This window comes from Astatotilapia calliptera, chromosome 3, assembly GCF_900246225.1.
Source record: "Astatotilapia calliptera chromosome 3, fAstCal1.2, whole genome shotgun sequence".
NCBI lineage: Eukaryota > Metazoa > Chordata > Actinopteri > Cichliformes > Cichlidae > Astatotilapia > Astatotilapia calliptera.
Window position 1 is genome coordinate 28756135 of NC_039304.1, and position 27240 is coordinate 28783374.

The 27240-nt window shown below is 37.7% G+C and overlaps 4 protein-coding genes across 4 annotated transcripts in view; all 4 read right to left on the reverse strand.

The window, feature by feature from the left end:
- Positions 1 to 437: 437 nt before the first annotated feature.
- LOC113013985 (macrophage mannose receptor 1-like) lies at positions 438 to 1811 on the reverse strand. Its single transcript, XM_026155264.1, has 3 exons — positions 1790 to 1811; positions 1281 to 1631; positions 438 to 781 (listed from the first exon to the last, which is right to left on the reverse strand). The coding sequence occupies exons 1-3, from the start codon at positions 1809 to 1811 to the stop codon at positions 438 to 440; spliced, it is 717 nt and encodes a 238-aa protein (XP_026011049.1).
- A 5225-nt stretch (positions 1812 to 7036) lies between these two features.
- On the reverse strand, positions 7037 to 9141 carry LOC113019157 (pyrin-like). Its single transcript, XM_026162703.1, has 3 exons — positions 9089 to 9141; positions 8979 to 9005; positions 7037 to 7709 (listed from the first exon to the last, which is right to left on the reverse strand). Exons 1-3 carry the CDS (start codon positions 9132 to 9134, stop codon positions 7165 to 7167), a joined length of 618 nt encoding a protein of 205 aa, XP_026018488.1. The 5' UTR covers positions 9135 to 9141; the 3' UTR covers positions 7037 to 7164.
- Positions 9142 to 9337: 196 nt separating this feature from the next.
- Positions 9338 to 14942, reverse strand: LOC113013992 (uncharacterized). The gene is made up of 11 exons (XM_026155273.1): positions 14851 to 14942; positions 11696 to 11924; positions 11318 to 11505; positions 11156 to 11237; positions 10984 to 11066; positions 10801 to 10888; positions 10635 to 10723; positions 10386 to 10502; positions 9763 to 9858; positions 9582 to 9685; positions 9338 to 9488 (listed from the first exon to the last, which is right to left on the reverse strand). Exons 2-11 carry the CDS (start codon positions 11904 to 11906, stop codon positions 9338 to 9340), a joined length of 1209 nt encoding a protein of 402 aa, XP_026011058.1. The 5' UTR covers positions 11907 to 11924; positions 14851 to 14942.
- Positions 14943 to 19400: 4458 nt separating this feature from the next.
- Positions 19401 to 27240, reverse strand: part of LOC113019148 (E3 ubiquitin-protein ligase TRIM21-like) — a 32787-nt gene continuing 24947 nt past the window's right edge. Inside the window, exons 2-11 of the mRNA XM_026162693.1 lie at positions 25615 to 25833; positions 25428 to 25519; positions 24544 to 24763; positions 24235 to 24326; positions 23005 to 23100; positions 22804 to 22907; positions 22543 to 22663; positions 22263 to 22404; positions 22155 to 22181; positions 19401 to 21500 (exon numbers count right to left, since the gene is read on the reverse strand). Of these exons, the coding sequence (XP_026018478.1) occupies positions 20956 to 21500; positions 22155 to 22181; positions 22263 to 22404; positions 22543 to 22663; positions 22804 to 22907; positions 23005 to 23100; positions 24235 to 24326; positions 24544 to 24763; positions 25428 to 25519; positions 25615 to 25816 (1641 nt within the window). The 5' untranslated portion in view covers positions 25817 to 25833 and the 3' untranslated portion in view covers positions 19401 to 20955. The remainder of the gene's footprint in view (positions 21501 to 22154; positions 22182 to 22262; positions 22405 to 22542; positions 22664 to 22803; positions 22908 to 23004; positions 23101 to 24234; positions 24327 to 24543; positions 24764 to 25427; positions 25520 to 25614; positions 25834 to 27240) is intronic.

Here is a 27240-nt window from a genome sequence, read left to right on the forward strand (position 1 = left end):
TAAAGACTGGAAATATTATCACAAAGACCAGTTTATAAGTTCGTAAAGACAAAAAGATTACAAAGATGAAAAAAAAATAAACAACAAACATAAAAATTAAAACAGACTTTTTTATCTATCAACAAAAGTGTAATAATGAAGTAATGCAGCAATAATGAAGAAAGCAATTATGATATCACTGAAACGGAATGTCAAGCAGAACATGAGGAAACCATAATTACCTTAGCGAATATCAAATTTTACCAATATTGTGTCGTTTACAGCTATAGATTTGTTTTTCACTCTTAGTTGAAATTTTGCCATCACCAAAACACCCCAGTGACTCACAGCAGAGAACTACAAAATCCCAATTCACTCCAGAATGAAATCTGTAATAAATGGAGATGAGATAAATCTTACTTTGCCTCGTGTCTAAATTCTAAAATAGTTCTGAAGTCTTATTTAAAACAAACAAAATTATATGTCTCATTGTCTCTCTGACTGACCCACTCGTACTGTCCTCCTCTCATCATGCCCACAGCCCTGCCACAATCCTCAGTCTTTCCCTCTCTGCTCCACTTCTCATAGCAGACCAGCTTGTCATTGACCCAGAACCACAGATCCAGAGTGCAGGAGTAGCGCAGGCCGAGCCAGACAAAAGGACTCGAGGCATTCTTGGCTCTCACCTCCGCCCATCTCTGTTGGTAAGGGTTAGTGATGGAGACCAGTCCCCTGTGAGACTCTCTGCAGTAATCCAAGGCCTCCTTCCAGGTTTTGTTTTCTTTGATCAGGATCAATTTATCTGCCATAAAGAAAAAAAACAACACATTCCGTTGAATCTAGTGAGCTGTAAACATGAGAAACTCTCTGCGCTGTTTATTTTGTTCCAATAATAAAAAAATAAAAAATAAAAAAACCTAGAAAAAGCGTGTGTGTTACTCTGCCCTCAGTAGAAACCAGTATAATAACAATAATGAACTTTGTGCAGACAGGTCGACAACATCCTGAAATATTTATGTGTTTTTAAACTATTAGGAATCCAAAACAACTTCTCTCCATATTTACAGACAACAGAGACTTTAAAACGTTGGTTGAACATAAAAGTAGCTCAAAGTTATCCCACAGATATTTAAAGTCATCTGACTGTCAACTAAGTGTGTTCATGTTTATGAGATTAATTCAGCAAACATGCAGATGTAGGTGGAGGAAAAATACACAACATGTTCAGTTGGATCTTGTCAGTGATTCCAGTGATCCTCCTTTTAGAGAAACCAATCAGACAAATGTTGATAAAAACTCACCATCATAACAGAAGAAGGGTTTTTCTTTGTCACATTCATCAGAGCTCCAGTTTCCTGATCTGTTTAACAGAGTCATAGCACATGTCTTGTTGCTTTGTTCATCATTGAATAACTGCATATCCCAGTATCTGAAAGAGGAATTACTCCCATCTGACCACCTCCAGCTGTCTCTGAACAGACCCATCCACACACTCATGTTACGGCCAATGAACAGAGCCTTCATTTCTTCTCCATCTACCTGATCGAGTCCACTGGCCAAGTCAGTGTGATTATATCTGCAGTAGTTCTGAGCCTGTGTCCAGTTCTTCTTCTCCTCAATCAAATACAATTTTTTATTGTCTTTCTTCTTTTCTGTGAAACAAACAGAAAAACACACAAAGACATCCCCCAATAATTTCTCACCTGAAATTCTGTCTGTCTCTATCTTCTCACTTCACAATTATGTGATTGCATTATATTTTTATATCATGATATTATAATATTATTTAATATTATTCATATCTCCTCACCATCATAGCAGATGAACCACATAGGATGGTGACATGAAACATCTACCAGCTTGTCTCTTTTCCTCCCACAGTTTCCAGGCCCAGGTTCAGTACCGTATCTTCCATTCAGATTCCAGCTGCTGTCATTATGAATGTATTCCACTCCTGGCAGAGACCAACGCCACGTCCTGTTTCCACCTGTGTTGTTGTTCAGTCCAATCCAGGCTTCTCCTTGATTCTGTGTGGAGTTACGGAGTCTGCTCATGTCTGTCATGTCAAACACTTTGGCCAGGTCTGTATATTTCTCTCTGCAGTATGTCTGTGCTTCAGACCAGCTCTTGTTTTCTTTAATAAAGTGGTACTCATACAGGCGGCATGTAAAGAGGCAACACTGACCTAAAATACAGAAATATGATAAACATAGTCTGACTGAAGAAATTAAATATTACAGGTTAACATCGTTACTTAAATGAGACTCTGACTGTAGTGAATGGGCAGATGTGAGAAGACTGAGTGAATCTAAGCTAAAGTCTTTTATTTGCCAGTTGCATTCATACAATAGGTCCAGGTACATGGGAAATCTTGTACAGAGCTGAGAATAACAGTCAAATAAATACAAATACAAAGACACACTTACAGATATGGTATATAACAAAGTGCCTACAGAGGTATTATATAGGATTATTGATATTGTTTTCTTAACAGAATAAAATGGGGAAAAAAACATGTCAAGTAGTTCATTTATATTCATAAATATTCTATATTCATTTTATTTAAATTAAAAAGAGTATATTTGGTAAACAATCCACTTACCCATCAGAATAAGCAGATACAGACTCCACTGCATCTTTGATCTGACAGATTAAAGTGATGTTTTATTACTCAAGGAAACAAAGACTTGAACAAAACTTCTTTTTTTTCACTTTATGTCAGATGAAAGAAAAGATGGATCAATACAAGATAGTAGGACATATGAAGTACATGTGAAAAAGACCAACATACTTAAAGAAAAATAGTGTGAACTATTATGAACCAGAACAGAAACTGTTTTTTAAATAATTCAGCAGCTCATGAACAAACTGATAAAATTAATGATATTACTAATCTTGAAAGCTCTTTTTTATTTAATGCTAGTTCATCTTTTCAGTAAGAGTTGAGGTAACATATTTTTTAGTTTTGTTTTTTTTTAGTATCACACCTGACAAGATATTTCAGATATTCTCTACACATCACCTCTGCACCACATACATAAAATATATTACAGGTTTTAAACTTACATGTTATAATTTCTTCTCTATACGGTGTGTTCACGAAGACAGCTCTCAAGTAGATATTGATATACAGTAAAGAGAGCTCTTTTTTGTCAAGGTTAGGATTTGAATATCCAAATACAAGACTGGGACTATTTCCCCTGAATGAATGATCCACTGATGAGAGGGATTTGTATATTCCAGTTATAAAAGGTGTCATTTACTTTATGAGTAAACAGGAAAAAAGGGGAAGAACGCACTGCACTACTAACTGTCCACCAAGCAAGAACGTATAAACATATCGTCCTTATCTGTGTTGCTTAATAACTTCATCCATTATGTTAAACTGGGTGTGAGGCACAGTTAGAACTTGATCTGCTCTAGAAAGTACAGGATATCACTGCTTCAGCTGCAGCTACTCAGACATCACAGCAGGAGACTGCAACCAACAAATGAAGGCATTTATCCAATCCAGTCTACTAATTTTTAATCCAAACCACACCTAAAACTGTCTTTCTGGGTACATTATTTTTTTATATACAGTTACTGGTGTTATCAGTTTATTCAATTTAGGTTATTAGCCCCATAGAAATGAGTCCGATAAGATCTAAAGCAGGTGTATGTAACGATCACTGCTGAGTGATTGCCACTCTGTCAAACAAATCACAAAATTAGTTGAGCCAGCAGATTGACTCATAGACCCGAATAAAGAAAACTGAATGGAATTTCTGCTCTGCTTCAAGTTTTCAGGTTTGCTTTGATTGAGATAATCATCTTGTACTTGGTGAAATGATACAGGATTCTTTGATTACCTGGATAAAATTTCAGCTTCCAACATTTAATTTTAATAAAATTGTGAATGGAGGCACACTAGACTGAGTATCTAATTTTACTTCTGCTTTTGGTTATGTGCAAATTGTAAGCAAATACTATTCTCAGTGAAATAATGACCTTATATTTTGTGGCATGCTTTTATTATTGTTTTGTTTGTTGTTTTGACTGTGTTGCTGTATGGACTATGCAATGGAAATGTAAAGAGTGATGAGTGGTGAGAGTTTTGCCTGGGCGTCGATCCATTGGTAGTGCCTCAAGGTAATGCTTCGCGCGTCTCTTCCTTCACTCAATACAGACGAATGAGAGCGAGAGCTGTGTGTCAGTATTATTCATTCATTTTTCCTCACTGCTTCCCCTGTTTAAGGTAACTGCCATCCACAGAATGCTATAAACGTGGCAGCATGTATTACTGTTAACTGTTAGCCCATTATCATTGTTCATCAAAAGGAAAGAGGTGAATTGTGGACTGTTTTTGCTGAGTTGAACTCCGTTGCTGTGTATGCTTGCTTTCTCTATTGCTCCACCATATTGTGTCATGATTTTTCTGTTACTACTACTTTTCTACCACCAGCTTGGCCTTGGGTCAGTTCTCTGTACTCCCTGTCGTCGATGTCAGTGATGAGGCAGACTATTGCAGAGTCATCAGAGAACTTCTGCAGGAAGCATAATCCTCTTCAATGCCAGGTTGGTAGGCAAACTGAAGTGGATCCAGTGATGAGCTGACCAGGGGCCGAAGCTTATGATCTTTCTGTTCCAGCAGATTTCTCAGCTGTTTTTTAACACTTTGAGCCTGTTTCTCTGTGCACTTTGGCTGGAGTGGGACCCTCTGTCCAGAAGTCCAGTTGCAAAAAATCTGGGAGTGCTCTTTGATGGCAATTTTTTTATTTGAGAGAAACAAATAAATCCTGTTATTTATTTGGCTCAGGCTCCTTGCAAAAATTAAGAACATTTGGTCATCTGTTGACTTCAAGAAAGTGATTTATGCATTTATTTTATCCAAGTTGACTACTGTAATAGTCTTTATTTTGGTATCAGCCAGACTCTGCTCTCCCATCTTGTTCAGAATGCTGCAGCCCGACAGTTTACAGGCACTCTTAAACACAACCATATTTCCCCAATGTTTCTCATTCACATTGGCTTCCAGTATGTTATAGAATTGATTTTAAGAGTTCATTGCTTGTTTTTAAGTCTCTAAATGGACCCTCCTACCACTTTGATTTTTAAAATAAAAATACTCCAAATAGAATTCTTAGGTCAGCTGAAAAGTTTCCTAAACTGGAATAGTCTGCTTCTTCAAATTATTACCTCTCCAAAACTCAGCATTTGTAAACCTCGTCCAGAAACACATCTTTATTCCGTAACTTTTAATTGTTAATGAGCCTTGTTTTGTTTTTTCTCTGTGTGTTAGTTTTACTTTTACAGCACTTTGGGAGACCTGTGTTGTTGTTAAATGTGCTTATAAATAAACTGATTGATTGACTGAAACTGACCATCATGAGAGTATTTCAAAGAGGACATGAAATATTTCCATCCATTATCCAGAACTCTCTTCTACATAGCACAAAACAACAATGAAGAATGTGTGCATCAAATTCACTAGTGGCATCTAGTGGACAAATAAGAAATGACAGTCTTGATGTCATTTCATCATTATTATTATTATTATTATTATTATTATTATTATTATTATTATTATTAATGATAATAGTTGATATTTTACGTTCTATTTATATTTTATATTTTTTAAATCTAGTTATTGATTTTAAAGATATCTACTTATCAAATATATTTGTGGTAACACCATGACAAAAAATGCAAAAAAAAAAAAAAGTTCCTAAATGATAGTCTCTTTAATTTCTGTCCATTTAATGTCATAAATTATATTACATACATCTTTTAAATGGCATACAGCGACTCCTGAAGACCACAATATAAGAAGTCTGAGTAGAAAAAATACAAAGTGAAACAAATGGTTGAACAGAAGGAAATAGTTACAAAAAGGATCTGTAAAACAGAGCTACAAAGAGTAAGTAAGTAAACAGTTTGTTGATACAATAAGTGATGGACAATCAGCAAAAACACAACAAACAAGCAGAACTCGTAATCCATTCTTTGGTCAACTATTATAACAAACAGCATTTATAGTTAGAGCTGTGGGAAGGGGGTGCTGTATGTGTTTATACAGGAGTGGAGTGGACCACAGCTGTACACAGCAGAAAAGAATCAGCAGAGTCCAAATGTCACAGGCACAGAGATTTCAAGTATTCCAGTCTTGCAACTCTTAGGACAACAGTCAAGACATATGATGTAAGCTTATTCGCACAAAGTTAACATAACATTTTAAAGTCAACTTTCAACAACAGGGCCCCTGTGGCTTAGTTGCCAGAGCAAGCCATTTGCTAATGGTAAGGTTGGTGGTTTGATCCCTGGCTCCCCGTGTGTCATAGATCCTGAGTCCTGAATAACCCCCAATCCCCCAAGGCTTGTAGTAAAAGTGAGTAGAAAAGCACATATATACACTTATATTATTTTCTTAAGGATTAATAAAGTATTCTGATTCCGATTCATACATACACCAGTCCATGTACAAGAAAGTCAAGTGCCCTGTTGCATCCAAGGGATTAATTTGAAATGACTTCCTGAAGTTCATCTAGGTGCATGATTTTAATGCTCCAAATAATTGGCTAATAGCTGATTTTGAAAAATGCACCACCTCTAGCTGGTGATCAGTACGTAACATAATTTGATTGTAATATGTCCTAACGTTTTTCTTAAAGAAACAGGAATAGTGTCTAAAGTGTTTCAACACGCCCAGACCTCCTAGTTTCCAGTGTTCTGTTTTTCCCGGGTTAATAATTTTCTGTTATTTCATTGTTCATATTGTTTCTGTAAAATTTATACATTTCCAATGCTGTATGTATGACTTATTTTTTACTTTTCAAATGTTAAAAGTGAGAAAATATAGTACATAAAAAATAAAACTCTAAAATTGATGCCTCAGTCAGAGGATCTTCATTAATGCATGTTATAAGAAAAATGTTGAAATTTGACCGATCAAATGCCCGATGGGCAGGTGAGCAAACTGTTACTGCACACTGAATAGAAAATATGGTACATAAAAACCTGAGTCAGGTGATCTTCAATCATGTTATAATGAAAAATGTTGAAAAATTAAAAATGTTGAAATTTGGACAATCTTGGAAAATCTAAGAAAACTCATCAGAAAAAACATTAAACTGTTACTGCACACCTGGACACATATATTGCTTACCAGTGATGCATTCACTGCACCAGATCCAGTACTTGTGATTACTACTGCTTTTGCACAGCAGTGATAATCAAAGGATTGCTGTTTTTCTCATTTTGTTTCAGATGTGGACTGAAGTACGGGAGGATCTCACCACCGAACGAACACTCAGTAAATGAGTAGACGTGAGACTGAGATGTCACATCGTAAAAGGACACAAGACCTTCCTCATAATCTATAAACACCCCGACTTTCCGAGGTTTCTCTTTAACCGAAAGGCTCACTGGTGGTGTTGTTAGGGCTGCATATTTCTGGTCTTCATAATGTACAGTAGCCCAGTAACCGTTGTCAGGACTGATTGAGAGTTTCCCCTTGCGGTTTGCGTTACGTCTCGCCACACCCAGATCCCACCCGGTCTTTTTGCTGACCTCCACCTCCCAGTATGCCCTGCCAGAAGACAGCCTGTTGAGCCCCAGGATACTTCCAAACATATTAAACCTCTGTGGAGAATCAGGATCTTTTGACATATTTCCACTATCTCTCACTTTTGTCCCATTATCAGAAATTTCAAGGCTTTGGTGTGCGGTCGCCGGGTCCAGCTTCACGTCCACTGCAGTCAAAAGAACACAAGTGATTAAAAAAACAGAACCGTGTGGTGAGTAGAAGTGTGGAAGCATCACAAGAGTAATGGATAAACTACAACAGAAGACTCCCCTTACTTTATTTACTTTTTCTATTAAACATTTCAGCCAAAGCTTTGGATTAAACCCAAACATGGTGGTAAGTATTGCTATGGAAACATTAGTAACAACAGGTTTGTCCTCAGTAAGAAATAATATTTGTATATGAAATCTTAAGGAGATGAGATATGAGCATGCATGATACCCTAACCGTTCCCTGAACTTTTTTTCACATCTTCCTCCGGATAAAGCAATAAAGAGAGGTTTCACACTATCGACAAGCAGCTAGGCTAACAAAATAGCATCAGGGCATTGTGTTCGCCATGCTGACCCCTTGAGGTCTTGTCATCATAACAAGTAAACACTACTTACTTATGTTAGCTAACTCACTATTTAATTTTTTCATTGGTAAATAAACAATATATTAATATTTTTTAGCTAATAACTGTGCTAATTTTCCAATATTTTATTCACATAACTCCTGAAATCTTACAGTACTGAATCACAGTGCATTAATTTTGTTGAGTTTGCTGCTCGCCAAGAGGTGTCAAATATCGTTCACGTGACAAAATTTGAGAGTAATAAAATGTGCCCGAGCTAAACGTGTTCATATCCTTAAAAATAATTATTCATGTTTTTCCATAGACCCTTTTTTCAGGGGGGGAAGTGATTGCAGTTAAGTGAGCAGTTTTAGAAATATATAAGCAGACAAATTACTGTGGGGCAATTTGTTTCCACAGTGACACAGTTACAGTTGAGGAGGAGAAACTTTATGCCCGATGACCAATCATCACCATCAGCTAGATAATGAGTGAAAGTAATCGCTACAGACAATGTTAAAACTTATCTTTGCCATTTGTTTCTTAAATAACTTTGAAAGAGTACATTAGAAAATTGTGTTTTATTTTGGAAATCTACATATTAATTTTGACTGCATCCAACTAAACCTTAACAAGACGAGTTCAATTCTGGCAAACAATAAGAGCTGAAGGCTTTTTTTATTTTGGAATTTGAGAGAATCCTGCTAAATTTCTATAAAGCTTTGGTTTTTATTTTAAAAATTTCACAACTTTTAAAGCTTATTAATTTTCCATTACAAGACCTACTGCTGTTCATCAGTATGTATCTGTATTAAACATCAAAATGCAAAACAATCACATTTTTTCATTTAAATAAGGTTTTTATTTTGAAATACACACCTGCAAATTTTGTAATCCTCCTGAGTTCTGTGGAAACAAACATTTTAGTAAGTGGCAATAAATCAGAAAATACAGATTTTAATATAAGTATAACAAAATGATAGGCGCACCGATGGATGAGAGTTTTTCCAGTTCGTCGTGAATTTGCTTCATCATGGCTGAAGTCGTAGTTCTCAGTGTGCCAAAGGAGAGTGAAGTGTCAACTTGTACATTTTTCCAGTCAGTAGATTCATTCAGGCCTGTTAGTGGGGAAACCTGTGTGTGCACACAGTAAATATCAGCGTATGACAAGATTAGATTTAATGAGTTTAACGAAACAGAATTTCCAAAGTGCAGAAATGCACTTTTATGCTGAGATGTTAAAAAGACCAGAAGATGGACTTCAGGTCCTCAAAGCTCACCTCCAAGTCTGGGTTTTTGGGTGCATCAGCAATGGCCTTTTTGAGCACATCAATTTCTCTTTGCAGCTTCTGGATGATATCCTGAGCATCTCCTTTCACTTTCCGTCTCCTAAACAGTATATAAGAGAGTAAAATGTACAGCTCTATAACAGCACACTGGCAATGTTCAGTTGCTCTCCACTGATAAATTGACAGTACTAACCTCTCCTCCAGAGGCTTAAGGGCTTTCTTTCGAGCATCTTCCACAACTCTGATAGCCTGTGAGAAGAAATTATTGACTTCCAACCATTCGGCATCCAGAGTGCCCTGAAAAGAGAGTGGATGTGTTAAAGTAACATCAAAGCAAGAAACCAAACGAATGAAAAATAAATAAACATCCTTACCTTGCAGTCTATTTCCGATGATCTGACTTCAGCCATCTTGAGCTCTCTGATGTGAATTTTCTGCTGCAAATCAGATTTCATCTTTTCCTGTTTTGCCTTGAAAGAGGAAAAATGGCTCAGAGTCAAAAGTCTCATGATAGAAGGACACATCCTGGTCAAAAATGACTCCAATGTTTCTCACAGTGTTACTGGAGGCCAAGGTAATGCCATCCAGAGTAAGAATCTGGTTTGATATCATATTTCTAAGATTTTCAGGGCCGAGTAAAATAACCTCAGTTTTATGTTAATTTAGAGGCAGAAATTTAGAGGCCATCCAGGTTTTTTGTGTCTTTGCGATATTTCTGCAGTTTAACTAAATTTGGATACGAGGGAGGTTTAAAGCTAGAGGTGTGGTGGCTTTGACCGAAAGGTGTGCAAACACATGCAGCAGTAGCCTGTAACACTCTGTGAGGCTTTACTTCCACTACTATGAGTGCCTGAACTGGACCTCCAAGCAGTGTTTGTGCTGTTGGCACCTTTTGGAGCATTTTTAGAATTTCTTCAGTTTTAGTGATTGAAAATTCTACTAATTATTACATTGTTACTCAGAACCACTATTTTAACAACTATTAAAACTGCATTACCTTTTGTAGTTTTTTAGTCTTCTTCTCTTTCAGCCTGTCTATGTCCTTTTCTTTTTCTTCGGGGCAGATTGCTGCATGCTGGGCTGCTTTCCCAGGAAGCTCCAAGAGTTGTACCACCTAAAATATGAAAGCAGTAAGTAATGAAATTAATCTTTATACAGTTTAACTCTTAGCAAAATTGTTTCACATTTATACTAAAACCATATTTTACATGCATCTGAATAACTGTACTTAAGAAATCTGCAGTACCTGCTGTCCACCAGTAGAGAAGTCCAGAGCTCGACGGGCTTTGTCTGAGCTCACGGTGCTTTGATGAGAGCGCTGAGGAGTCTCAAAGACTGCAGAGGAACAAGAGAGTTATTACCAAGCAAAGCTGGCTTGAACTATCATCAGCTGTGAAGATTGTAATGCGTACATGATGTGTCTGTCTCCATCTTTGTGGTTGTGTTGTCTGTGTGATCACTGTGGTTGCTGAAGGTCTGTGACACAGACATGAACACAGACTGTAAAAGGAAAGTAGAAGTGGAGATTCAGTGGGTGTCACTTGACAAGTTGTCCTAACACTTCTTTGATATGTTTGAAAAGAAAATCTGTGTACCTGTGCACCAGAGCCTAAATCAAGCCCCTGATCTTCGCCCATGTTTGAACCTGTTGGCACAGACTGTTGCTGAGTTTCAACCACTGTAACAAAAGAGGATTAATGGTTAAATTAAGCCACCTTGCTTTTTTGGAGTGTTGTCATTATGAACTAACTAAATTAAAATGCATACATGATTTAATTATCTCTACTGCAGAGGCTTGTCTGGCTGGAGAATCGATTTGGGGGATGAAGCTTGATGGCAGAAACATATTCTGCTGGAGAGAACAGATGTGATTATACAGTTCGATGCTAATCTAGTGTAATTTCTCATATTTTGGTGAAAAAGCCATACCTCCTCCTTGACTGAAGGACTGAAAGTTGGTCTGCTGCACTTTTGATGAGATTCTTCTTGATGATTTCTCCAGAGTTGAACTTTGTTCTCTTCCAGTTGATTTTGTGTAGATCTCATCCCTCCCTGGAGATCTCCGAGGTCCTGATCAACTGTGATTCTGGGCCAGCTGTAGTAGCTTGAGTTTGAATCTGTTGTGTTTGTGTGACACATTAAGGAACGATTATTTTAACTCTTCCTGCATATTCTTTGTTTATTTTTTAGTAAATCATTCCTTAACAATGTGAGAATACACTGTAACGAACTGTCAAAGTGACAAATTTATCCTCTGCAGCTGCACAAAGTGTAACTATAGGGCAGCAGTACAATCAGCGCACTCACCAGACTTCACAGAATTCTTGAAAATATCCATAAATGGGTCTGTTAATTTGATCTGAGGACTCAGGATAGTCACTGTAGGAAGGTAACTGAATTGTTCATGTTCAGGGATCCTCATTCCCTTTGGTGTACATCCCATCTTTCCCTGGTGAACTCTGAGGCCCTGGTAACTTGTCGTTTTGGACCAGCCACAGTGGCAAACCTGAAGACTCATTTTGGATGAGTTGAGTATCTGAAGTAGACAGAAAAGGGTGTAAACAACAGGGAAACCAGTAAGAGTTCAATTATTAAAAATACATGCACTGTTTAGAAAATGTGGTTTTAGATTTTAGCTGGAATAATATGAGTAATGTGTGAATTATCAGTGAGGGTAGTTTATCACTAGTTTGCTTCAATAATTGATTTTAATGCTATTTTTTCCAAACAATTTGGTTTTTATTGTTTGTCTTCTGCTAATGAAATTAAAAAATATATATTTTTTCTTTTCTCATGATCCTAGAGTTTTGAGTTTTGGGGTGTTTTGTAGGTTTTTAATTTATTTATCTGTATTACAGTTCTGTATTGTTGACATTCTGGCTTTTTTTATGGTTCACATCTTAGTCCTGTTCTAAGTGTTTGTTGTCTCATGTTTAATTTTGATAGTCCACGTATCAAGAGTGTTTTTTATTCAGTTTTGCTTCCCACTTCCCAGCCCGTTATTCTGATTCCATTCAGCTGTGTTCCCTGGTGTTTTGCATCTCCCTGATGTCCTAGTATGTAAACAATGTCTGAGTCCTCCTTTGTTCTTTGTTATTTTCTCCCTCAAGGTGTTTTTCCTGTGTGGTTCCAGCTTGTCTTGTTAAAGGCTTGTTGTGTGTTCATAGTTTCTACTATGGTGTATACTCTACACCGGCACTGTGTGGAACTTTCCGAAGAGTTTTTTTTACTATTAAAAGTTGTGCTTTTCAGGTTAAAAGTAACCTTTCAAGGCATTACTGCATGATATCCTTATGAAAGAAATGATGACCATATTGTTTTTCCCCCTCAGTTACCCACCATTTCTCTGTTCCACTTTACAAGACAGACATATAAAATACTAAGACGAATATATTACCCCTTACATAAAAATACTTTTTAAAAAAAGTGAAAGTTTCAAAAATTACACCTCGGACTCCCTTGTGTTGCACAGTGATTAGGCGCCCTCTAGTGGCACTGAATGTGCAGCAAAAAAACCACTGATATTACAGTTTTGTGTCTTATTGTGGAGAGTTCATGTCAGTAAAGATATACATTGAAAATGTCACCATTCCACTGAGATTTTAAAAAACATTATCAAGCTACAACATGTATGTACTTATACATAATATTGAATAATTTAATGTAATTTAATTTAATTTAATTTAATTCAATTTTTATTTATATATCACAACAACAGTAGCCCCAAGACGCTTTATATTGTAAGGTCTACATTATGAGGTACAATAATACATACAGAAATCAATCATATGACCCCTACGAGCAAGCACTTTGGCGACAGTGGAAGGAAAAACTCCCTTTTAACAGGAAGAAACCTCCCACAGAGCCAGGCTGGGGAAGGGTGGCCATCTGCCTAAATAAAGCATAAATGTGGTGAAATATCGATCCTATACATAACACATAAATGGTAAAGCGTAAATGGTATAGCGCTTTTCTAGTCCCTAAGGACCCCAAAGCCCTTCACACTACATTCAGTCATCCACCCATTCACACACTGGTGATGGCAAGCTACATTGTAGCCACAGCTGCCCTGGGGCGCACTGACAGAGGCGAGGCTGCCGGACACAGGCGCCACCGGGCCCTCTGACCACCACCAGTAGGCAAACATGGGGTTAGTATCTTGCCCAAGGATATTTGGCATGCAGCCAGAAGGCAGCCTGGGATTGAACTACCGACCTTCTGATTAGTGGCTGACCTGCTCTGCCACCTGAGCTACAGCCACATAAATGTAATTAGTGTTTTATTATTTTTAATAAGCATTAAACATTCATTTTAAAACTCATCTCCCTTTCAAACTTTGACCACACATATAACACATAATTATAGGCAAACACTCACGCCCTGACATTTAATCTGTAGCTACTAGAAGGAGTTAAAATGACTCTCCAAGAGTAGTATTTGCATTTCAGGTTGGATTTGTTTATTCCTGTCATGGAAAGAAAAGCAGCCTAGTGGAAGAAAAGCTTAGCACACACCGTGCAACCTGCGGTTTAATTTTATAGCCATGACAGCTTCCTTATCCTGAAAAGATCTGTGTAATTAACAGAAGTTTTGTTGTATAAGTTTGTATGCATGTGCACAGATTCGGCTTATATAGGGTTTTTTTTCTGGGATTTCGCGCAACCCAGGAAAAAATAATTAATACATAATGGGCTTGGAGTGACAACATTATGAATGAAATGAGCTTTATTTGGAAGCACACCCCCCCCCACAGGTTGTGTGTGAGACTTCAGCACAGCAGCAGCAGCAAGTAGGCGCACCGAGGACCCTCGCGCTCAATTTTCGAGTATATCTGTGTGATAGAATTTAGAAAACACATCGGTGCAAATTACAAGTCTGGTGTTTTTGTGTCCGTTGGTTTGTTTTTGTTTCGTGAGCTGGTTATTATACCGCTACACCGAGCCAGAGAATACCTCGCCGCCCCGCCCCTCTCCTCCCTGTGCAGCAAGCAACAGGCGCACCTCGCAAACGGAGGGCGCCCTTACTCGCCACAAATGGGCAATAGAAAACTGACTGGTACCCATGCAAGCACAAAAATGCGTTGGCAGCATTGGTGCCAGCAACTATTTTTGCCGATGCCCATAATCCCGCCCCCACCATGTCGCCTATATCAAAACCCCCAACTGTATAACGTTGTGTGCTGCACTCTACAAAGTACGAGTTAACTAACTACTTTTTAGATTTTATTTCACATGCAAGATGACGTCACAGCATCTACACAAAATAAAATACATATAAAACATATATATAATACTTATAGTATTATACAAAGGAGTAATGATTTAATATAATCTGATTCTTCTACAAACAAGGCTTTCATTCATGCAGGCACGAGAGTGAATGGGTCAGTGAGACTGTCGTGTTATTTTATCATGAAGCATTTCAAAAAGTTCAAAGTAACACCAAAGTGCAGAGCAGCCTACCTGCGCTCCTGCGTATCTCGATGCTCCTCTGTGAGATCTGCTGCTTTCTCCACACTCTGCTCCTCTCTAATAAAGATTCAGCAGTTTCAGTTTCCTTTCGGCAAAATCAATCCCGAAACTGTGAGGAGTTGCGACATATCACTGCGAAATACTTGGTTACTGAAAACGTCATGGAAAAGAAATAAACAAATAAACGTCATGAGGAAAAAAAGGGAACAACGTTCATTCATTCTTTAAGAAAAACGAGAGAGAGAAAAAAAACCAAATACAAACAGTTGACATATAGATGCTAAAATCTATTTTTGATACCTAAAGTGTAAAAGTGGAGGTGTTTGTCACACAGGTGGGGCTTTGTGTGCAAAGGACACTCCTCATTTAGCACGCAGGTCATTTAAAAAAATGTTTTTTAAGCTGAACACATAAAAGTGTCATATCCTCCTCACTGGACAATAAAGAAGAGAGAGGCAGAGAGATAGATGAGTTTATTTATTTTCCATTTCCAGCATGAAGCAAAAGCAATATGTGACAGCAGACTGGGACTGAATGATTTACCATTAACACCCGGGTAGAACCCCTGCACCTGCTTCAAACATGGCACTTAAAGAAAAATATAATAAAAACAAATGCACATATACACAAACCAGTTCACAAAAAATACCACACCCATGTATACTGATGGCTAGCAGTGGCACCATCTTCTTCAACATGCAAACTGAGATAGGGGTGAAGTTCCCCAGTAAACACTCTTTGGTTCCTCGTAACTCAAAAAAACTCCAACGTTTGTGAGGTTTTCCTTTGGGCAAAGGAAGCAGATGGTTCTGTGAGGACTGTGCAGACTTTGTCATCTTTGTGCGAATCATTTTGGGGGTTTTGTGAGAGGTTCTCCTTATGGCTTGTGCTTGCTTTTATTACACCCAGATGCTTGTGTTGCTAACCTCCACCTCCCAGTAAGGTTTCCCAAGGATTTTCCAGTAAGATTTCCCCTTGCCTCTTGTTTTTGTACAGAGAAAGTGATCAGGCTTTTTCTTCATCTCCTGACACCAGCTGAACTCTTTCCTTGTGTTGGTCATTGCTGTGCAGGAAAAACAAAGTATGTGATCACAGGTGAAATAAGGGATTGTTTTCCCAGTGCAGGTTTAGAGTGTTTCATTTTGTGATAGCCATTGATCCATTTTTCAAATAATCTCTAAGGATCTGACTTTTTAAGAAAGACACAAATATCTTTGCTTATTATTTGGCTAACAGCTTAAAATAGACATAGCATTTTATAATAAGTTAACAGCATTCCCACAAAGCACCCCTGCTCACCAGCATTGCACTTAAATTATACTTTAATTAAGATATAGTTATGATTTAATCACAAAAATATGACTGGCTCAGCATTACATGAATCAAATTTTTAAACTGATGTTGGAGTGAGAACATTGTTACAGGGAAAATGTGTCTGTCTGCAGATATTAACTAAACATCTGTATGTAGTACGAAATGGACATAATAATAATAAATATGCTAAAGTGAAAATAAACTTAACTGAAACTCAATACTCTTACAAACTAAATAGTTCCCAGAAATAAAAAGAATTAAGTAAAGCTTATTTAAGATGACTATGTTTGGACAACTTATTCATTGCACGTATACAGTACTAAGAACAACTTGATTTTAAGTTTCTGACTGTACAACACTAATTGTTTACTGACTGACAAACATTTTAAGTTCCACTAAATTAAAGAACAATTTGTGGTCATTTTTTAATCACATTTCTTTATTATCCTTGAAATTTCTAGTACAATACTTAAATTAATATAACACTGTATGCAAATAAAAAATAATTAACACCACTTCTTGTAATGGTGTTAAAATCAGCCCAACTTTTATTTTCAAATCCAAAACGTACATCAGCCAACATGCTAGACGTTGTTCTGCTGAAAAACAAACAACATTGCCACTATTGTTATAATCTTACAATGAAACAAAGTCTCAGATTTAATTTCTGTAAACCTAAGTTTATGCTTTCTACAACTTTGTTTTTCTAGTTACATTACTTATATTTTCAAAATAAAATGTAATTATTGTGTAGCCGCAGGTGCTTGTTTCCAGTCCAGGCATTACTGCCTGAATGACTGTCATGGATTTAGGTGATCCAAACGTAAGTGGAACACAAATGGGACAAATACGACATAGTGAGACAAAGGAGGAAGAAAACTATATACACTGCACACAGGACAGGGACTACCAAAATAAAACAGGACACATGAGACATGGACTGAAACGTGGACTTGACACTGTGACTGGGTAAGAACAGACATGAGAACACAACTAACTTGACATGACTCATGGAACACAGAGGAGGCACAGTTACAAAGCCTCAAGACTAGAAACTAACAAATATAACAGGGGAGAATTAAGGAAAATAGAAATACAAATAACAATGCCAAGAACAATGCTAAATCAAAAAATTATTCAAAAACAGAAACACATAAACACTGGGTCCCCAGACTCAGAGCAATGAAAAATTTGATCTGTGTTAGCTACAATAGGATTATCACTTGCCCCTGCATACACTTCAAAAATTTTATAGAGCCCATAAGCCAATGCTTCCTTCTCCACTATCGAGTAGTGTGGACCACAGAAGCCACCACAGGCCTACAGGACTGTTTTGACAACACGGTTTGGGGTATATTTGCAGAAGGAACAGAATTGTACTCTCATACTCTCATACATACTGAGAGTGTAACAACAACAAAGACTGTTAAAGTGTTCTCATCACCATCTTCAACCTCTCACTGCTACAGTCTATTATACCATCCCGCTTTAAGTCAGCCACTCCAGTGCCCAAGAAGAACATGGTGAGCTGCCTGAATGACTATCGCCCAGTTGCATAAATGCTTTGAGAAACTTATCGGCGGCCTAACTCCCAGCAAATGGGTGATAGAAAACATGAGTACGAGCAATTTTTTTTACATTTTGTTTTGCCGATGCCCGTGACACCCCCCACAACGATGCCGCCTCAGGCAACCGCCCGTGTCGCCCGTATCAAAAAACGCTACTGCCTGCATCTGAGCACAGCCAGTAACCTTTTAACAAGTCAAATTTACTGACAATTTTTGCTGAGACTATCCCGTCCACACAGTCATTGACACGTGACAATGGAAAGAATCCATCTTTGTGACCTGGTTAACTTTACGACAATCGGTGCAGGGTTGAAAGGTCAGATCTGGTTTTTGTACAAGTAAGCATGGGGATGATCAATTTGAACATGAAGCAATATTATCAACATGTACTTCACTTCAGACTTCAGTTGATCCTGTTTTTCCAGTGAAGTGTGATAGAAACGCTGCCAAACATTCCTCCCCAGTTTCAACCCTCCCACTAACCAACCCCTCTGAAAGAGCTGCCACAACAATTGATGTCACATCCTCTGCACCACATACAGGAACATGGTAGAGATTTAACAGGTTTACATTAAAAAGTTGTGATTTCCTTCTGCGTTCAAGAGTAGCAACCAGATAATTTTGATCTGACACCTGCTGCAGTACAGAATATGGACAAGTTAATAACAGGAAGCAGTACCAACACTTTGTCCCCTGAACTAAACTCAAGTGTTTCAGCTCTACAGTAAAACTGATTTTTCATCTGTGTTCAGTTGAACTTTTGCCTGTTTTACAGCTTCATACAACCTCCTTCTAAAGCCATTAACATAGTCTGCCAGATTTACAGGAGGTGGGAGGGTCTTCCAGTCATCCTGTAAAACTGCTCCTGGACCCTGAACAGTGTGAACAAAAACCAATTCATATGGGCTGCACCCAGTACTACCTTGGGTGACTTCTCTTGCTGCTAGCATGAGCCACGGCAGTCTCTCCTCCCAGTCAGGATCCAGTTCTGTATAATAAGCATGCAACAAGAACATCAGGGTTTGATGGAATCTTTCAATAGCTCCCTGCCTTTGTGGATGGTTCTGAGGAGAACCTGCTACACGATAATAGAGGACCGGGTGAATGGGAACTGTTTGATGAGAATCACAGGTCAGAATGAAGCTTATAATGGTTCAAGAAGCCTTATTCTAGTCACATCTGATCAAGCAAGATATCTAAAAAAAATAACTATGAGAAAATTAGGTGAGTGTTTGTGACAGAAACAAATAAAAGTGCAGTAAAGTCAGAAGTGAATCTTGTAAAGATAAACTGTGGTTATTGGGACACATTTCAACTCAAAGGAGATAAAAGCAGCATCACCCTGTTGTTACTGCCACAGTCACCTAAATGACAAATAAATAATAATATCAATTATTATTAGTAGTATTATTATTATTAATAATAATAATAATAATAATAATAAATTATATGTATATGCCACAAATTTATTTGTGGTAACATCATGACAAAAAAATGCAAAACAAATGTTCCTAAATGACAATTTTATTCATTTCTGTACATCTGATGTCATAAAATATACTACACACATCTATGAAATGGCATATAGTGACTCCTGAAGACCACAATGTAAGAAGTCTGACGAGCCAAACTACAAAATGAAACAAATGATTGAGCAGATTGAAATAGTTACAAAAAGGATCTGTAAAACAGAGCTACAAAGAGTAAGTAAGTAAACATTTTGTTGACACAGTAAGTGATGGACAATCAGCCAAACACAACACGAAGAACTCGTGATCCATCCTTTGTTATACAATTAAAACAAACAGCATTTATAGTCAGAGCCGTGGGAAGAGAGTGCTGAGGTGTCTGTGTGTGCATGTTTAGACACCTTTTTAGCACATGAAATTGGCATGATGCTGTACTTGTGGGGACCAACAGATCACTCAAGGGGTCAAAATGCCCAAAGCACCTAGGATTTGGTATTAATTTTTCGTGGTTATAAATAATTTTTGATTTTTTTATATGAAAATGAGTATGTGTGCGTGTATGGCGGTGGAAGGGATCACAGCTGTACACAGCAGAGTCCAAATGTCACAGGCACACAGAGATTTCAAGTACTCAAGTCTTGCAACTCTTAAGAAAGCAGACATTTGATATAACCCTAAATGCACAAAGTTAACTTAACATTTTAGAGGCCCCTGTGGCTTAGTTGGTAAGCCAGGCCATCTGCTATTGGCATAGTTTGTGGTTTGATCCCTGGCTCCCCTGTGTGTCACAGATCCTGAGTCCTGAGTTACCCCCAGTACCCCAAGGCTTGTAGTGAGAAAGCAATCTGCTCAAAGTGAGTAGAAAAGCACATACACACACTTATATTATTTACTAAAGGAGTCATATTCATACATACACCAGTCCACGTACAATCCTGTTGCATTCAAGGGAATCATATCAAAATTACTTCTTATTGTTACCTTTATCTAGGTGCATGATTTTAATGCTGCAAACGTGACATAGCACTCAGAGGTTTAGGCTACAAATGTCCAAATAAGGGGCAGTGAAAAAATTGTTCAAAGTGTTTAAAATGTCTGTGAAGACATTTATCCGAGACACGTGAGTGAGTGAAGGAGACCAACAGTGGGATAATCCAAGAGCTTTCAGAGGAAGTTCCTCAGTCTGCTGGTTGTCTGCAATTTGTTTTATAAGTGATTAGAAGATAAATAAAACAAAACTTTAAAAAATGGTGTTTTCATGCTACTGTGATAGGAATTAGCTAATAGCTGATTTTGAAAAATCCACCAGCTCCAGTTACTGGTGATCAGTACGTAACATCATTTGATCATAATATGTCCTAATGTTTTTTCTTAAAGAAACAGGAATAGTGTCTAAAGTGTTTTAACAGCTTTATCTTTAGAAGAGATTTTGTCATTTCTGTCTTTTGCAAAAGGTGTTTCAACACAAATGCTAACAATTGTTTCTGTAAATTCATACATTTGCACTGCTGTATGTAAGACTTCGTATTTGAGAAAATATAGTACATAAAAACCTGAGTCAGGAGATCTTCATCAATGCATGTTATAATGAATAATGTTGAAAATTGGGCAAGCAAATGCCTGGTAGAGAGGTAAGAAAACTCTGTTTAAACACAGAAAAAACATTAAACTGTTACTGCACACCTGGACACATATATTGCTTATCAGTGATGCATTCACTGCACCAGATCCAGTGCATGTGATTACTACTGCTTTTGCACAGTAGAGATAATCAAAGGATCGCTGTTTTTCTCATTTTGTTTCAGATGTGGACTGAAGTACGGGAGGATCTCACCACCGAACGAACACTCAGTAAATGAGAAGATGTGAGACTGAGATGTCACATCGTAAAAGGACACAAGACCTTCCTCATAATCTACAAACACCCCGACTTTCCGAGGTTTCCTTTTAGGTGACAGGCTCCCTGGTGGTGTTGTTAGGGCTGCATATTTCTGATCTTCATAATGTACAACAACCCAGTAACCGTTGTCAGGACTGATTGAGAGTTTCCCCTTGCGGTTTGCGTCACGTCTCGCCACACCCAGATCCCACCCGGGCTTATTCCTGACCTCCACCTCCCAGTATGCCCTGCCAGAGGACAGCCTGTTGAGCCCCAGGACACTTCCAAATACATCAAACCTCTGCAGAGAGTCAGGATCTGTCGACATATTTCCACTATCTTTCACTTTTTTCCCATTATCAGAAATTTCAAGTCTTTGGTGTGCGGTGATGGGGTCCAGCTTCACGTCCACTGCGGTCAAAAGAACACACGTGATTAAAAAGATGATTTAATTGTTACAGTACGACCAGAAAGAGATCATCAACAGAAAAAATATAACTCATGTCATACAGTTTCAACACCTCACCAGCTACTTGTATTAACTGGATAAAAAGATAACAAGTGAGAAAATATTAAAATTGGTTATCTTAAAATGATCTTTGCCATTGTTTTCTAAATGACCTTTGAATATTACATAAGAAAATTAGATTTTAGTTTAGTAAACTACATATGAATTTTCATATCTAACAAAACTTAGCAAGAAGACTCCAATTCTGGACAATAAAAACTTTTATTACATCTAATACATCACAAGAGGTTTTTATTTTAAATGCCGGAGTTTAAAGAATCTAAATACCTATACTGTAAGTATCATGGGGATTTTATTTTGAAATCAGTTATAACTTAGGTCAAACATGATAATTTCCCAAAGGATTTTTTCCAATAAGAAACTGAGGATCCATCCTTTCAACATTTGAGCCGCACCTGTTTCCTTCTGTTAGTCAATGTCAACATCTGGGACTTGTCTGTTGTCCATCAGTGTGTCTTGTATGTATTTACAATGAAAATGTGGAACAACTGCCATTTCTTTCTATTTTAATACTGTTCTTAATTTGACATACACACCTGCAAATGTAGGAATCCTCTTGAATTCTGTGAAAGTAGAAATCTGAGTAAGATGCAGTATATCAAGTATAGATTTTAATACTAGTCATGATGAATCAAAAGACTCACCGATGGGTGAGAGTTTATCCAGTTCCTTGTGAATTTGCTTCATCATGGTTGAAGTCGTAGCTCTCAGTGTGCCGAAGGACAGTGAAGTGTCAACATGTACGTTTTTCCAGTTAGAGTCATTCAGGCCTGTTAGAGGAGAAACCTGTATATGTGTGGAGACATCATTAAATGTAATGATTTTAAATGAAGCAGAACTGACACAGAATAGAAATTAAATGTTTCCTCTTTTAAGTGCTTTTATGCTCCAGTATTCAAAAGACCAGAAGATGGACTTCAGGACCTTGTGGCTCACCTCCAAGTCTGGGTTTTTGATTGACTCATCAATGGCCTTTTTGAGCACATCAATTTCTCTCTGAAGCTTCTGGAGGAGATCCTGAGTGTCTCTTTTTACTTTCCGTCTCCTAGAGTGTGCACAAGAGAGCCTATTTTATTCAAATGTACTGCACCATAGCAACACAAAGGATCTCCGTGGTGATGTTAAGCTGTTCCTCACTGATGAACTGAGAGACTAACTGCAACATCATAATCTCACAGGACCAACCTTTCCTCCAGAGGCTGAAGGGCTTGCTGCCGAGCATCCTCCACAACTTTTATTATGTCTGAGAAGAAATCGTTGACTTCCAGCCACTCTGCATCCAAACTAGCCTGAAAGCCGTCAAACAGAATGGAGGGTTTAGAGCAAAGATATTAAAGCAAACAAAACAACAAAACAAAAAAATAAAACATATGTTACAGTCTTTACCTTGCAGTCTGTTACTGATGATCTGACTTCTGCCATTTTGTGCTCTCTGATATGAATTTGTTGCTGTAAATGAGCTTTCAGTTTTTCTTGTTTAGCCTTGAAAGAGGACAAAGGACACGTATAATATTTACAAGTTATAATGAGATTTAAAAAAAAGAGTCGACTGTTATGCTGAGATTTGCTGGCACGAGAGTTTTGTGTTTTTCAGGTTTGCGAGCATTTTTTTTTTTTTGCCTGTATTTGTATAGCGCTTTTAAAAGAGTTCCTGCTTTGAGCTTGTACCAGAGATGATAGCACACATGAAGCATGTCACTGGACACTGCAAATGTTAATGTAATGGTGGATAAACAATCCAATTATTAATCAACCTGGAGAACTGATTAATATTGGGCTGGAAAATGAATTCTCATAAACAGCAGTTCCTCTAGTGGCCACTGGAGGATGGCTCCGAAAGTGATTCAGTCCCAACAGACAGACTCTAGTGTCAAAATGTCAGGCTAAATAGGATTAAAATACATGTTTAAAACCAGGTACAAAACTACAATAGTTGCCCCCTTCCTAACAGTTTTACTGTCAAAAAATTGGCTATATGATCTATCTATGTGGATATTAATAAAGGCCTAAAGTTAGGGGTGTGGTGGCTTTGACTGAGCTGTATGCAAACACAGAGCTTTCTGTTTAAGACTGATTGCTGCTTACTGAGCTGTGAGCTGTGCCAACCATAAGCTACAACAAGAGCAACAGAGCGCAAGGGTCAACTTTGACCTTACGCTCAAACAAAGAAGGTCAAGGTAAAATGCTTAGTCATCCTAGGTGCTCATGTCCTCCAAGGCCTATTGTAGTGAAGTTCTGTTCACCAAAATGAAATCGGCTGGAGTTGTTATTGGTATCAAACATCACACAAAATTTAAAAATGATATTGAAAACTAACATCTTGCTAAGAAACAGAAAAGACAGGCAGACAAACAAACAAATGGAACTCGTTACATTCTCTTTACCTTTGGAGGAAGAATGAAACTAATGTTTATGTAGTTTTACTTTGAAGTCAGCAATGAATCTGTTGAATGATGCAGCCAAAGGCTTGTTAAATTCTTAGCAAATGAGCAAAATGATGCCTTTGGCCACCTTGTGCTCTTTATGAGGAGATTTATTTTGGCTTCATAATGTATACTTCAGTATGGGTCCATTTTACATGCATCTGAATGGTCGTCCTTAAGAAATATGCAGTACCTGCTGTCCACCAATAGAAAAGTCCAGAACTCGGCGAGCTCTGGAATCTTCAAGTTCAGTAGTTAGACGAGAGCGATGTGGAGTCTCAAAGACTGTAGAGAAAGAAGACTGTCACTGTAAACTGTTCTATGCCTGTTATCAGTTATGAATGGTTTTAAGCGTGATGTTGGGGTCACTATACTGCTAAAATACATAAAATGCTGAAATACATCAACGGTTACTGTAAACTGGGATGATAACAGCAGTTTTAGTGAGGACATTTTTCCTGGTCCTGCATCAGCACAAATGCTGTACCATCGGTGCACTCACCAGAATTCTTTAAGTCATCCACAAAAGGCTCTTCTATTTTGATTTGAGGTTCATTGTAGCTCGGTTTATGGGAGAACCTGGATTGTTCGCTTTGAGGGATCCTCATTCCCTTTGGCGTGCATCCCATCATTCCCTGGTGAACTCTCAAGCCGTGGTAAGTTGTATATTTGGTCCAACCGCAGTGGCAAACCTGTTTGTTCATGTTGGATAAGTTGGGTGTCTGCAACAGAATATTATCAACATATTTGTCAGTGAAGCAAAAATGAGCGGTGTATGATTTAAGGATGTAGTTCGTGTCTAATTTAGTTTAACAACATCCTTAACTCTATGTCTATCTTTCCCTAAATTTCACCACACCTCTGGACTCCTCTGGTAAGCAGTTTCTATTTCATCTGTTTTCTTTTCATTTTTGTAGGCAGGCGATCAATAAAACTTAAATTAACAGCTTTATCATTTCTATTTATTTTTTGTGACCATAGTAGTCGTGGTATAGACTGCATACTGGCTGTATTTAAAACCGTCAGAAAAGTAAGTGTTGTTCCGAATTATTTGAAGTATCTTGCTTTTGTTAACATTTTGAACCAAACTCAGAATGTGATACTAATGGTACAGTAGTTGAATGGGTTTAATAAGGGTTTCAGGTTACATACTCTTTACCTTTGGAGGAAGAATAAAACTAATGTTTATATAGTTTTACTTTGAAATCAGGAATTAATCTGTAATGCAGGCAAAAGGCCTGTAAATTCTTAGCAAACTGGCAAAGTGATGTTTTCGGCCACCTTGTGCTCTTTATGAGGAGCTTTATTTTGGCTTGATAATGTATACTTCTGTGTAAGTCCATTTTACATGCATCTGAATTGTCGTCCTTAAGAAATATGCAGTACCTGCTGTCCACCGATAGAAGATTGCAGAAAATTACGAGCTCTCGAATCTTCAAGTTCAGTAGTTTGACGAGCGCGCTGTGGAGTCTCAAAGACTGTAGAGAAAGAAGACAGGCACTGTAAACTGGGATGATAACAGAAGTTTTAGTGAGAATATTTCTCCTGGTCCTACATCAGCACAAACACTCACCAGAACTCTTGAAGTAATCCACAAAAGGCTCTTCTATTTTGATTTGAGCTTCATTGTAGCTCGGTTTATGGGAGAACCTGGATTGTTCACTTTGAGGGATCCTCATTCCCTTTGGCGTGCATCCCTTCAATCCCTGGTGAACTCTCAAGCCGTGGTAAGTTGTATGTTTGGTCCAACCGCAGTGGCAAACCTGTTTGTTCATGTTGATAAGTTGGGTGTCTGTAAAAAAAATATTATCAACATATTTGTGAGTAAAGCAAAAATGAGCGGTGTATGATTTAATCATGTCTAATTTACTTTAACATCCTTAACTCTATGTCTATCTTTCCCTAAATTTCACCACACCTCTACATCCTCTGGCAAGAAGTTTTTCTTTCATCTGTTTTCTCATTACTGTTTCTCTTCATTCTAATAGCCAGGTGATTAATAAAACTTAAATTGAGAGCTTTATCATTTTTATTTTTATTTTGCGTGTGACCATAGTAGTTGTGGTGCAGACTGCATACTGGCTGTGTTTAAAACTTTCGGAAATGTAAGTATTCTTCCAGATTATTTCAAGTATTGTGCTTTTCTTAACATTAGGAACCAAACTACTTGTACAGTAGTTTTACTGGGTTTAATACGGGTTTTAAGGTTAAAAATAGCTTTTTCGGTGCAATGCTGTCATAGTTACTAACACAGATGTCCTTATATCAGAAATACATATCCATATGAGATTAATGAGATATTTATTTATTTCTCTAGCCAAATGAAAACAGGAAGTTAAAGAGTTCTGTCACAGTAAGATTACATTGTGATTACATCAAGAGTGACCTGGGCTTAAGATTAAACAACATGCAACATGATTGACCTAACATGTCTGTGTACTGTGGGAGGAAATGCCCACCCGGGCACAGGGAGAACATGCAAACGCCACACTGTCCCCAGCCTGAATTCAAATCTAAGACCCTTATACAGTGCGACAAAAGTACTATTCAGTGGTTCATGTGTAACAGTGACTGTTACACATGAACCGTTTGGAGTTGTTGTTGCATAAGTTTGTGTCTAATCCCAATCAACTTGGTGTAGGAGAAAAAATGAATATTTATGTGTGGTTATAGTGTACATGATGTTTAGTCAAATATAAATGTACAAAGACATGGGTCATGTACATAACACGGGGATCTACATAAATGCAATTAGTAATTAGTTTTATTGATGCAGGTCACCATAAAACATGAATTTATGGTTATATCATGTCTCTTTATATAAACCCATACATAAATCTACCTTTCAGTGTTTGACTATGCGTGAAGAAGGGGGAAGTGACATTTTCCTTTGCACAGCACAAACACTCACACCATGTCTGCTCTGGACTAGAAGGAGTTAAAATGACTCTCCAAGAGCAGTATTTGTATTTCAGGTTGGATTTGTTTATTCCTGCCATGGAAAGAAAAGCAGCCTAGTGGAAAAAAGTAGTTTGAGCACACACCCCGTGCAGGTTGTAACAGCTTCCTTATCTTCAAACGATCGACGTGTAATTAACTGGAGTTAAGTTTGTGTCTATATAACGTTGTGTGCTGCACTCTGCAAACTACCAGTTAACGATCAACTTGTTAGATTTTAATTCTGTCAGAGTATTTTTGC